General features: G+C 32.9%; 1 protein-coding gene across 4 annotated transcripts in view; it reads right to left on the bottom strand.

Annotated features, from left to right (window-relative positions):
- Positions 1-610: 610 nt before the first annotated feature.
- Positions 611-13,968, bottom strand: part of ACVR1C (activin A receptor, type IC) — a 113,391-nt gene continuing 100,033 nt past the window's right edge. For all 4 annotated transcript variants that reach the window (XM_011991828.1, XM_011991845.1, XM_011991852.1 and 1 more), the window contains 2 exons: positions 12,191-12,321; positions 611-7,915 (listed from right to left, as the gene is read on the bottom strand). In XM_011991828.1, the coding sequence (XP_011847218.1) occupies positions 7,790-7,915; positions 12,191-12,321 (257 nt within the window). In that variant the 3' untranslated portion in view covers positions 611-7,789. The remainder of the gene's footprint in view (positions 7,916-12,190; positions 12,322-13,968) is intronic.

Below are 13,968 nucleotides of genomic sequence, written 5' to 3'. Positions count from 1 at the left end.
GTAGTGAATGACAAAGTGTGCTTCTTTTGAAAGGGTAGCAAGAAAGGTTAATTTGCTGTGATGGCATTCTTACAGAGACCTTTAACATTCCAGGAAGACCAAACAGCAGGAGCAAAGCCCTGGGACAGGCATGCGTTTGGCAAGTTCAGGGAACAGCATGAAGCCAGGGTCTGGAGAACAGTTGGGGATGAATGTGGGGACACTGGAAATGAAGGTAGAGCAGTTGTTTTGTTCCGTGTCCTGAAAAGGCTTGTAGACCACATGCTTGTGATTTTAAGTGTAATGGGAGCTATTTTAGGTTTGAGAGCAGGTCAACTCAGTAGTCATTTAGTAAATGTTTAAAAAGTGCAAAAAAACAGTTGCTTGGTAGAAAAAAAAGAAACAAAATCTATTGTCCTAAGTGCCATGTAGAGAAATGGCTATTGAAGAAGTATCCCTTCCAGTTCTGAAATTCTGGAATTCTATAACTCCTTGGTTGAAAGGAACGAAGGAAGTAAAATTCCAGTGCCCATTGGAGCCAGCTTTTAAGTCTCCAACACCCTCTGCATACACTGCATACAAATAAAACACAATTTAAAAATAATCGGACATAATTATATAGAAACCAAACTACGACACATCTTCCTTTATTTAAAATAGAGTTCTATATGCTTCACAGAAACAAGTGCAAGTGCTTGATTTATTATCTTTCCCACTTTACAAAACAATACATTTTCAGAAAATGCATACATAAAAATATAACATTTAGGCAGATAATTATTTACATCTGAAGACAGATGAAAGTTACGCGATAATATTAAAAAGCTTTAAAATAAATACTTTTATGACTTGCTGTTGGTAAAGTTAAACATTTTGGTATAAAGGCTATCACTGAGTTTTTAATAAATTCTAAAACACTATTATTTCTAAATAAAATAAGTCTATACATTTACTATAAAATGCATATTTTCACAGACTAGAAATTAATGAAACATCTGAATATCATTCACTTCTCTTTGGAATTTGAAATTCTCTTCACCTTCAACATTTAAATTACAACTACTAAAATCCATCTACATATTTTTGATACAGTTTATTGCCCAATTCTTATTTTAAAACCTAATTTATTTTTTCATATTCCTTCCTTATATACATTCCTTTGGGCCTGTCGGCTGAAAGACAATCTTTTTACATACTTAAGAGTATCAGCTAGCTTACAAAAAGTCTTTACAACGGTGATTCTTTTCACAGTAGTTCAAGAGTTCAAGGCATGTTTTGCAATGTCAAACTGCAATGGTTTTGACATTTGTAATATGTTCTTAGGTATAAGAAGAGTCACGCTACCAAAAGAAAAGTATAATTAGTATTAGTACTTTGAAAGTCAATCCAAAATTCCTTTTTTGAGATCTGAATCTAATTTTCTGTTTTTAGGACATTTAAAAACCTGAAACACAGATCAAGTTTGAATAATCTTCTCCAGTCTAGAATTAGAAGAGTACATGAGCATGACACTAGTCATTGCAGAAATGAACTAGAATTTAATATTTTGGCTCAGATACTCTTATTTTGTATAAAGAGGAAAAAAAGGGCTGGGTCTTCAAAAATAGTTGCTATTATTTAGCCTATGGAAGAAATAGAAATATTAGTAAATTTCATTCTATGCTTGCATTTCCTAGACAAAATTTAGGCACACAATCCTCTCTTTACAGGCAAAGTCAGTAATTAGCTCCATGCATAGAATGAAAACTGTGTGTAAGATGTCAAAATTAGGGTCCATGTGCCTTGCTGCAGATTGTCTGGGTTGAAAAATTAAACCAACACAATAAACATACAATTTCTTTTCTCTCAGGAATGCCAGAATGAAAAGATAAAGTATTATTTCTTCTAAGTTCTATGTTCAATTTGCTGACGTCAAGAATTATTTTGGCTTTTTAATTCTCATTTTCTGAAGATGTATAAGCCAGACCATTCTTTAAACATATATAAGCCAATAAGATCCTTTTCTGTAAAATATAAAATTATGTCTGGGAGCCAATTGCAGTTGGATTTTAGCCCCTATCTGCCACTCAGCTGGGAAGATTTGTAGAGAGCACAACAGGCCCGACTGGATGTGATGGCAGTGGGTATAAGGGTAATCCCATAAAGCACTCAGATTCTCAGTGGCCCTATTAAAATTCAGATTAATGTAACCCACAGTAAACTCTTGCAGTTAAAACTGTTAGGTCTGGAGAGAAAAATTTCTTTTAGGATAACCTGGACCAATGATCAGGAAATACAGTCACATCTGAAAATATTGAAATCTAGGATGAAATAGAGCTCTTCTCTCAAATGTATTCATCTACAACTGAAAGAGAAAAGTATGCTGGCAGTTCTATTATTGTTAGGGGAATTTTAAAATAGAGATTGTTACCTAATTTTGCTGTAGTATTATATTCCAAACTAATAGCATAATGGCTTAGTTTTAAGAGATGTCAAAAGCAAAACAAAGCAATGGTATGGAACAGCAGAAATAAATTTAGCAACCACATTATGGGGCATATATTTCAAATTGTCTTTCCCAGTCACTATTTCTCAAGTGGGATTTAGCATTAAAGCAAAAGTAGACATTCTTTGTATGTTAGCTAAAAGCTAGAATACAATTAACAGCTAGTCTTTTTAGGTTTTGAAAAAAAAAAAATCATCTCTGCCATTAACAAATACTCTATAGTGCCAAATGAAGGATTACTGGAGAAGTTACGAGGTGAAACCTCTTATACATCAGTGGGGAACTTAAAATCTTGTTAAGAAGTTCATTGTGTAGCAGTTTGGACAGATTAAAAGATAACTAAAGAATTATAGGAATTATAGAGTGACTTGGGATTGATGAGATCTGCCAAACATTTTTTAATGCACTAAAAGAAGATGAATGCCAAAGACAAACTAATGAGAAACTGACGGGGGAAAAAAAAGAGAAAGAGAGAAAAGTCAGATAATATACCACTGGACATAGTCCCAAATTCAGCTATTAAATCACCTTTCACCCCCATTCCAAAGTACAAAGAGAAAGAACAATCCTTACAGAAAGGGTGGGGGATGTCAGGAAGCTTCTCTAATTATTACTGGCACTAAGAAATTCTATACTCTCACTGTCCCTAAATTTTATCCATTAATTTTATCAGCACCCCAGTGGTTGCCTACTTAGCTTGACAACCATTCTACAACTCTCTCTTTGCCTAGTTTAGTTTTTCTCACTGACCCCACCCTGAGTAAATTATTTTAGTAGAAACATAAGAAGTGGGATTTTATCATCATCATTGAATGGCACATTACATTAGTGTGCATTCAAGGTAGGTTTAGATGCATGCAAATTAATTTTTAATCAGTAAAAGTTGGGGATATGGCAAGGAACAGTGCTGGGTGTCACCACCTGGCTTTCATGAGAGTTCTGCTAATAACTAGTAGTCATTTAATCTCTGATCTTTGGTCTCGTCATCGAAACAAAACTGGAATCAAGTTATATAATCTCTGAGAGTACTAAGGGATTCTCTTTCATTAGAAAGCTAAATTCCAGATGGTTAAGTTAAATAATAGTTATTTTTTTAATTAGAAACTAATGATAATGTTGAAAGATAGTGAGGGAATATTAAGAAAAAAAGTGAGAAAGATAATGAATATAAAGCAAGGCTAGATGGAAAAAAGAAAGTCAAATATCTATATATTTTCATTAAAATGTTTTGAAAAATGCCCATATTATAAAAATTCTACTTAATATTAACGTTTTTTAAAAACTTATATTCCAATTGACTTGTTATTTAGAAGCAGCTCTCAAGATAAAACAATTACTGTTTTCACTAAAATAGCAGAAAAACTCCATGTAGGTATTAGCACGCAGAGCTAGAACTAAGCATTGTCAAACAGAAATGGTATGTTTCACAAAAGATGCTTAAAATATCTTCGAAAACCACAATGGTGCCATTTTAAGATACTAATACTAAACATTCCTAAGTAGCTTGTAATGATGTGTTTGTGAATTTATTTAAAGGAATGATTATTGAAGACATCAACTGCCAGCTTTTATTCATTTGGTACTGTTATTTTCTTAATTTTCCAGTGGGAAATAAAATTTCTATATTTTAAATACATTTATTTAGCCAAATACACTCTTATACTTATTTCAATCAAAGACTATGCCCTAACAAGCAATTTTAAGTTGTTTACTCAAACTTTGTATAATGGCAAACATCAACTCCCTGTTTTCAGATGATTTGCTAAGCAGGTTCCCTGGTACTTTTGCGCAGACTCAAAGATAACCCTGAGTTTTCTCTGCCCCAATGAGTCACATGGTGGCAAAATTCCAGGAAAATAGAAGTAGTTTTGTTTTATTTTATTAATAATTCTACAATAGTAGCTGTAATAAAATAATAAATTACTGTGGAACTTCTAACCTAATGAATCTATTGTAGATTTTCATTTTTAAATAAAAGCTAATTTTAATTTTTTCAGATACTGCAACCAGGTTACTATTTTCATACAATCATGGAAATTTAAAATGCAAAGTTAATTGAAAGTATAAAGATGAAAAGCAAGTGCTATGCCTAAAATAGTGCACGACAGTCATGTTTCACTTAACTCTCAAGTCAGAACATAAATTAAGAATTCTAGATGTGACATGCCAAATATTTTAGACATAGAAGAAAGCATACAACAGAATCTGTACCAATTACAAACTTAAAGGCAAAATTTACAAGGCAACAAGTTCATGCTGAAATACTGACAACAAATAATGTTTCTCTTATTTTCAGAAAGTGATGCTGCATTTAAATCCCATCACCACTTTATACAGTACTAAAAATTCATAATAGCGTTTTCCCAAGTCTTGTATTATACCCCAAAGCCAAAATATCTGTAAGGAGTAAAGAACACTGATACTCTGAACCTAACCTAAGAAGAATTTTTTTTTTTTTTTTGCTTATAACAAAATTTAAAAGAAATAAATATTACACAAAGGGACTCCATTAAAAACAATATAACATTTGACAGCATAAGTATATACAAGAAGCCTGCCTTATGCTCTAAACTTCATCATCCTATTTTTGTAAGTGAGCATATTCTATATATAATCCTGTTAAGAGTAAAGGAAATATTATAACTTTTAACCTTTTCCTCATCATTTTTGCTGCTCTATTCCCTTTCTTTAAAAATGTGTTTTGTAATTGAAATATAAGACTATTCAGCTAGGAGTCATAGTTAACCAACACAAGAACAAGAAAAATACCTCAAAATGTACTAACATACGGATTTCTTCAGAGTGAAAGTTGAACCAATAAAATATGAAATTATATTTAGACACCCTCAAATAAGCTACAAAACATAATGACAAGAAGAATGGAGATGTTAAAAAATCCTCTCTTAAAAATTCAATAAGCATATTTACCCAACATAAGTAAATAAAACAGGAAATATCATTCTTGTTTATTTGAGGCACGTACAACCATAGTAAATAAATAATTTCATTCTTATATATGCAGAACAACAATCTATGAGAAATTAGTAACAAGCATAAGCAAGATTACCCCTTCACATAGGCTCTTTTTAAAAAATCACTTCACATAGGCACTTTTAAAAACTGATGATATATTTAGATTGTCTGTAATATCCAAATAAAGCTACTTTCTAAATGCGTTGCAAATGAAAGCGATTTTCAGACCTATCCTAGAAACCCACTGTCATGCAGAACTCAAGACATCCCACTTCATATTTTATCTGTCAATTTATTTTCTTCCCCCACACACTCACATCCCTATTCACATTCCCAAATTAGACTTTAAAATCCCTGAGGGCAGGACCTATCTATCTTTGTATTCCCTCTTGTACCCGATATTGTGGCAAGCAAGATATGGGTACTCTATGATTATTTAATAAGTGGATGAGAGCATTAACAAGTATGGAAGGACACGCAAATTCCATAGCTGTCAGTGTTTTGCCTTCCTTATTTCAGCTCAGTAAAATGAAGATATATTCAGTAACATATTTTCATAGTGAAATGAAGCATAATCACTAAATTGTATTCTATGAGAAAATACAGAAGTATATCCTTCAGAACACTATTACCCAAGCTGTGCTTTGCTTTATAGAACAGTCAAATATGGGATAGTAAAAAGTTTCTCCTCCTCTTAATAAAAGGGTTCCACCACGATCAGGTAATCTGAGCAATCCAGTTTAAAAAAAAATTCAAGTAGCATTTCTTTACTGTTATTAGTTTTGGTTTTTTTGTTTGTTTGTTTTTTGTTTTTACTGTTATCAATAGCATTTATTTCACTCTTCAAAATACATTATATGCTAACATGTACTATCACTTTCTAAGCAATATCAAAGAACACTTTGGTCTTGGATCATCTCAGCAGAAGAAAGTTCTATGGAATGGAGTTTGACAAAAGATGTTTTAGGAGAATAAAAGACATCATGTTAAATTTCCTTTATCAAAATAGCATTATAGATTTGAAGGGCATATTTAACGTCCCATTAAATATTCATTACTCTGTGTCCACAGAAAGTAGAATGAAGGCGGAACTATCATGAGCATTCTTCTGTACTCACGCGCTCATTGTGAAAGGGTAGAGGAATATGTATTTGCTGTTTCTCATACCCTCTGTAGGGTTTGGTTGTTACACTTCATTGAAGAGTGTTCTTAATTCTTCTCAATATATTCTCAAAATATTTCCTTCTTTCCTCTTCCTCTTCTGTCTTTTCTTTCTAAGTGTATATGTACAAAGGAAATAGGGACCTCTGAATTGTATCTTAAAGATATTTTCAGACAATGAATATTTATGTTTGATTAATCTTTGGAAGTGTTCAGAAAACATTAATACTCATTAACGAATGGGATAACCATGATATTTCTATGAGAAAAAAATGTCAACAGATATGGTTCTGAGATTTCATGCAGGTCCATCATGATTCTGCAAAATAATATGCCTTCTGCATGACTAAACCACAAATATCATAATAAAAGATATTGCATACAGAGAAAAGCACTATTCAAGGAAAAGTAGGAAGCTAGTTGACTCTACAGTGCTCATTATCACAAGATGTGGACCTAGTGCCAGTTCTGCCATTAGCTGTGTGACTTTGGGACATTTCTCAGCGTCTCAGGATATCAGGTATGTCTTTTGCAAAGGAAAGGAATAAGTTTAGTGGTTCAGCGACTGCTGCAGTAGTGGATTATGAAGGAGAACAGCAGAAGGGGAGACCAAGCACGTGGGACACCAATCTCACATCTTCCACTGAGCAGCTCCACTTTCACATGTTTGATATATTAAAATTTAGAGCAATATTTATTTTTAAAAAGTCCTGCTTACTTAAAAATGGGGAAACATAGATTGCATGACCTAAATTTCTATTTAAGATAGCATGGTCTAGTTCGCATGTTTAATTAATATGTTTTCGTCTCAGAAAAAAAAAAAAAAAAGTTTTAACATCTTTTCCTGTTCACTCATGTGCTCTTGGTTCAAGTAAAATAAAAACTTAATGACTATATCATTTTTATAGAGCTTATTTTATACTTTTGTAATATATTTCTTTCTTATTAAATAAAAAGATGAGTGGCGGTGTTGCTTTCAAAATAAAATTAAACATAACAGAGAGATTGGATGAAGTCAACTCCTGCCCATGCTTAACTTTAGAGTTATCTTTTCACGCGGCCTTATGGGCACTTAAATACTGTACTGTCTTATCTTTGAGGTAGAACAAAAAAAATGGCAAAAACTTTCACATAAAGGGGAAAATGGAAAAGAAAGCTGTGAGAGATTTCTTTTTAACATAATTATCATCATTAGGCTTTGCAGTCTTCTTTGACACAAAGTTGAGATATAGTCTTCTTAATACGAAGAGCAGTTAGGCGGGCCGCTCCGTTGGCATACCAACACTCACGCATTATTCTCCCCATGACTCGGAGTGCCTTTAAGAGAGAAAAAAATATCAAAGACTTTAGCTACTCACGTAAAACAGAGCACAAAAGAAGTAAAGCCATAAACCCAGGAATTGATGCCAAGTTTCTTTATTTTTTTTTAAGAGATGGGGTCTTGCTATGTTCCCCAGGCTGGAGTGCAATGGCTATTCATAGGTGCAAGCATAGCACGCTACAGCCTCAAACTCTTGTGCTCAAGCGATACTCCTGCTTAATCTTCCAAGTAGCTGGGACACAGGCATGCACCACTGTATCTTCCATTGATGCTAACTAAGCTTTGATGAAGAAATAGTAAATGTAAAACAATATGAGAAGATGATTAGGGTCAAACTCCTTCAAAAATTATATCAAAACTCAAATATTAACCTTGTAGAGACTAACTAAAAAATGTTTCAATCCACTGATTTCTGGGAATATGGGACATGAAAAGCATCAAGGGATATGGGAAGGCTTGGAAATTCCCTGTATCTTGATGTTGGTGATGAGTACACAAATGTAGACATATGAAAAAAATTCATCAATCTGTATAAGATTTGTGAGTTTTACCAAATGTAAATTATACTACAATAAAAATTATGATCCAAGTATAAATATCAGAAATTCTGGACTTTAAAAATGAACTCGCAAAGAGATAAGATAAATACTAAGAGGGGAAAACAATGAAAATGCATGAAACCAGAGAAATAAAGGAAACTGCTGAAGCAAGTGGCTGCTGTAGGGGTATCTGCTCCTCTCATGGTCTAGAACTTCAGAACTGGTGGATCGCATGTAATAGAGAGTACAGCCCACAGCACACAGAAAGTTTCAGATCAAGATGCCGGCCAGGCAGTGTCTCATGCCTGTAATTCCAGCACTTTGGTAGGCTGAGGTGAGAGAATTGCTTAAGCCCAGGAGTTCAAGACCAACCTGGGTAACACAGAGAGACCCTCTCTCTACAAAAAAATTTAAAAACTTAGCCAGGTGTGGTGGTCCCAGCTATGCAGGAGGCTGAGGTGAGAGGATTGCTTGGGCCCGGAAATTCAAGGCTGCAGTGCGCCATGATCACACCACTGCACTCTAGCCTGGGTGACAGTGCAAGACTCTGTCTCAAAAAAAAAGAGATGCTTAGAAAGCCCTCAATTTAAGAATGACTACTTCCCTGAAACCCTCTAAGGGAAGTTGCCTAAGTCTTGGCTCTTGGTGAAGAAAAAAACAATCAAGCCCATGCCTTTAAACATTGCAGTAAACCTCAGTTCATAATGAAAATTCACAAATACATGAGGAAAAAAGGTACCATAAGCAAGAGTCCGTTGTAAATAGTAGTTTTGGCCCATAAAAACATTAGATGCTAGAACTAAATGATATAAGTATATAAAATATGTTTTTAAAAGGAAAGGGAAATACAAAATATGAGTAAAAAATGACAATATTTTAAAATGTGAAAAAGTACCAATTAAACATCTTGATATCAAAAATATAACAATTGGCCAGGTGTGGTGGCTCACGCCTGTAATCCCAACACTTTGAGAGGCTGAGGCGGGTGGATCACCTGAAGTCATGAGTTCAAGACCAGTCTGGCCAATGTGGTGGCACGTGCCTGTAATGCCAGCTACTCCAGAGGCTGAGGGAGGAGAATCATTTGAACTTGGGAGGCGGAGGTAGCAGTAAGCTGAGATCATGCCACTGTACTCCAGCCTGGGCGACAGAGCAAGATTCTGTCTCAAAAAAATAAATAAATAAAGTAGAAAACTCAATGGATGAGTTAAATAGCAAATTAGACATATCTGAAGGCAGAATGAAAGAACTGAAAAATAAATCTTGAGAGATACATACCATAATGACACAAATACAGAAAATATGAGTTAATTTAAAAAGCAAATTATAATGAAGGGTCTAACATGCATCTAATGAGTTCTCCAAAACTGAGTAATAGAAACAATCAGAGAAAAAACTATTTGAAGAAATATGACTCCGAATTTTCCAGAACTGAGGAAAGTCACAAACCACTAGAATAAGATAGTCCTAATATTCCAAGCAAGATTAACCAAGAGATATCTATACTGAAGACATCATAGAGAAACTGCAGAATGCTGAAGACAGAGAAGTTCTTTAAAGTAGTCATAAAGAAAAGCTAAATTAACTAAAAATTTATTGATTGATTATTGCTGACTTCTCAATAGCAAACTGGAAAGTAGGTAATAGTGGGATAATAACTTTAAGGTGTTTAGAGAAAATAACTGTCAACCTAAATTTCTATGGTTAGACAAACTATTTGTTCAAGACTGAGGACAAAATAAAGACATTTTGGATACGCCCAAACTGAAAAATCTTACAACCACTAGGCTTTCTCTAAAAAAACAAAATAAAATACTTTTAAAGGATTCATGTCAAGAAGTCAGAAAATGATTTGAGAGGTAAGAAGAAATGCTAAGCAAAGAAAATGGTAAACATGTGAATAAGTCTAAATAATGATGGCATAAAAAGAGGCCAATATCTATTATATGAGATTGACATAAAACAAGACAGAAACAAAGTACTGGACAAAAATTGCATATATCAGGAATGTACAAAATTGATCACACTAAAATGACTATGTTGGGTCTATTCCAAGAATGTATATTTGGTTTAACACTGGAAAATCTATAAATGTAAGTCATTGCATTAAAAAACTAAAGCAGAATGCTATATCATCACCTCACAGATATAGCATATGCTTCCATTATATGGAATACTACACAGCAATGAAAATGGACAGATCATAGCTACACATATATAATGGAGAGTGAAAACATTTTGAAAATAATATCTACAGTAAGTTTCAATCACATAAGTTTCACAAATATGCAAAAGTAAACAACATATTGTTATTCTGGATGGATGTATATATTCTGAAAAAATATACATATAGTAAAATTCTAAAGCAAAGCAAGAAAATAGTAAAGAAATAATTGATTATAATACTAACCTCTCAGAGGGGTAAGGAATCTTCAAAGGTATTGAAAATGTTCTATTTTTCAAACCTGGTAGTGGATTCACTAGTTTTCATTCCATTATACTTTAAACATATTGTTTATATTGTTTCATGTACATAAATTATTAGAAAATTTTAAATTTAATTTCAATTGAATTATAAATGCTTCAAAATTTGCTTCTCAAGTATGTAGGTAAGATATCTACACAAAATATAAAAATAACAAAACACAAATCTTGTGTTTTAAATTAGAAATTAGAAAAAGGGTTGAGAAACATGATTAAATTAGAAAAGGGTTGAGAAACATGAAGGAACAGAAAAATGAGACAAAAAGGCAACTATAGAAAATGTTCCCTAAAACAAAACCAGACTCAAAGACATCACCTAAAAAAGACCTCATTCATTACATTAAAATATGGCAAAAAATAGACAGCAATAACTGAAATGAGAGACATTAAAGTATCAGAATGGTTCTGAAACTAGTTAGATGGTTTAGACTCTTTTTCCCACCTTCTCCTCTTTTTCCTTGTAAGAGCTAGAAAAAAATCTCTATCTTCACATAAGGCACAACAAGTATTACAATAACCATTTACTGTTTGTCTAGTACATTACAGTTAAGTACTGGTTTGCTGGAGATGATGAGATAAATAACAATGGTCTCTGATGTGAGGGAGCTTTTCTAATGAGGGAATAAGTTCAAACTTCAGCAGGTTAGAGATGAGGTATAACTTATTGAATATAAAGATGATTGGATTGTAATATTCTGTGTGGCAGAGACATTAACTACCCACTGAGTCTACCTGTGTTCCCTGCAGTTCCTAGCACCACTGCAGTTTGGGGGGACCATGTGACAAATTCTGGTAGGAGCCATGAGTGGAAGAGATGTGTGTCACCTGATGCCAAAGCATTAAAGAGCCAGTGTGTGATCCTCTAGCTCCTCTCTTCACCTGACCTAGAGATCTGGAAACTACGTGTCCAAGGATCAAAATCAGAGTGATTACTGAGTCACTGCAGTGAGAACAGGTGCCATGGAGAGTTGTCTAACCTGCAGAGCAGTTTCTGTAAGCAAGAAATAAAGTGAAAAGTCACTGAGATTTCAAGATTTGTTACTGTCACATAACCTAGCATTATGCACGCATAGCACTAAAGGGGAAAAAAAACTCTTCTGAAGACTTATAAAAAGACATATGTCTACATATATGGAATGAATTGGATGCTTACATTAAAAAGGAAAAACTACACGGTCTCTGAAAATTCTCCCTGATACTCACCTCAAAAATATAATAAGAAAAATATAGATAAAAACATAGCCTTACTTCACAACTTTGCCACTGGTTTGGGATACTTGGTCGAAACTTCTGGTCACAAACAACCTTTCTCATTTCCTCTATCGAGGGATCTGAAGGCACCATGTCATAATAAGGCAATTGGTACTCCTCAACAATTCCTGTAAGAAATTTGCGTAATAAATTTCCATGTGCAAATAACAAACAAAGATGTCTATTTCAAATAATACCAATTAAGTTTTCTAGGCACAAGTGACACCCCAGGGCACTGGAAAGCCAAGTTTATTAAAATAATGTGTCACTATAAAATCAAGGATATAAATTTAAATCACCCAGTTGAATAAAGTTATAAAATGTTATAAATTTTTTCATAACTGTAAAATGTATACAAGATTATATAAAATTACAATATATAAAACATAATTTTATAATTATATAATTATAAAATTTCTATTTTATAATTATATAAAATAAATTTTATATTTTTCTATTATTAAAATTATGTAAATTTTTATTCAATTAAAATGCCATTATACAATTTAAAAGTAATGCCTTTCTTTTGATTATGAAATTTGTAGCACAGCTTCATTGCTTTGTGAATGAAGTGCATATATTTTCTCATCAGATAACTTCTCCAAAACAAAACAGCTTTCTCTCTTTGAAAACTTTTAGGCAATCTTTTTAACGTTGGGTTTCTTACATTTAGACTTCAGAACTACTGAACCTGAGAATGTTCTGGAGAAGAAGCCAAAGGTAGTTGAAGATAGACCGTTCAACATGAAGGTTAATATTTAAAGAATCTCAAAGACAAAGACAAAGATGACCTTAATTATTAGAATACTACTTAAATTCCAAGAAATCCCTTATAAAATCTTTTTAATTAACTGCAGTGCTTTTAAGTTAAAATATGTGAGACATGCTATAATACTAGACAACTAACTATAATTCACGTCTGCTAAAGTACTATTTTTACAGTTGAAGAAAAGTTAAGGACAAAATCTAAAAGCAACTCTAGACTAATATCAATATGAAATTTTTACAAAAAATTATTAACATGTTTGAAATCTTGCTATTTGCCATGAATTGCCCTAATGCCTTTACAGGTTTTAACTAATCAGTCCTCAAAACTACTGACTAAACAAGGTACAGTATTATTTGTTTTATAGACAAGGAAACTGAGGCACAGAATGTTATGAATTTGTTCAGAGACCTAGAGCTACTAAGTGGCAAATCTGTAATTCAAACACTAGTGTCTACTAGGGTTTTATAATGTTTTATAATATCATCTATGAATAAAAGAGAAAAAGTATATATGTTTGCTCATTCAGACATAGTTTTAACCTTAGAAGCTTTTCATAAAATCTGCAAGGTTTTTTAAAAAATGAGATTAATGTAATGCAAAATGACATCAATACAAAGTGCAAAAATATGACAATAGTTTAATAATGACAGCTCTTTAATCGAATGTTTACTGTGAACAGGCTCTGTACTAAAAACTTCACATGAATTAATTCATTAAATCCTTAAAGCCCAAGGGATCAGTTTTTGTACTATCTTCATTTTACAGATGAGGAAATTACTACTAAGTAACTTGCCTGAAGTCGGACATTCAAGGAATTGCTAAACCATTGCTTAGTCCTAAGTCTGTCTCACTTGAAAGTGGAAACTCTAAACCATTTTCTACCAGCATTTAACTTTTTCTCTACTGATGCAACAATTTCATCAGACGTATTTACAGGGCTTCCCCCTCCCTAATTCTTTCTCTCATTATTAAGCACCTTTTTTTTTTTTTTTTTTTTTTTTTTTTT

The sequence above is a fragment of the Mandrillus leucophaeus genome, unplaced genomic scaffold (assembly GCF_000951045.1).
Source record: "Mandrillus leucophaeus isolate KB7577 unplaced genomic scaffold, Mleu.le_1.0 Scaffold110, whole genome shotgun sequence".
In the NCBI taxonomy this organism is placed as follows: Eukaryota; Metazoa; Chordata; class Mammalia; order Primates; family Cercopithecidae; genus Mandrillus; species Mandrillus leucophaeus.
Note: the sequence above shows the minus strand (reverse complement) of the source record. Positions and strands in the feature narration are given on the sequence as shown.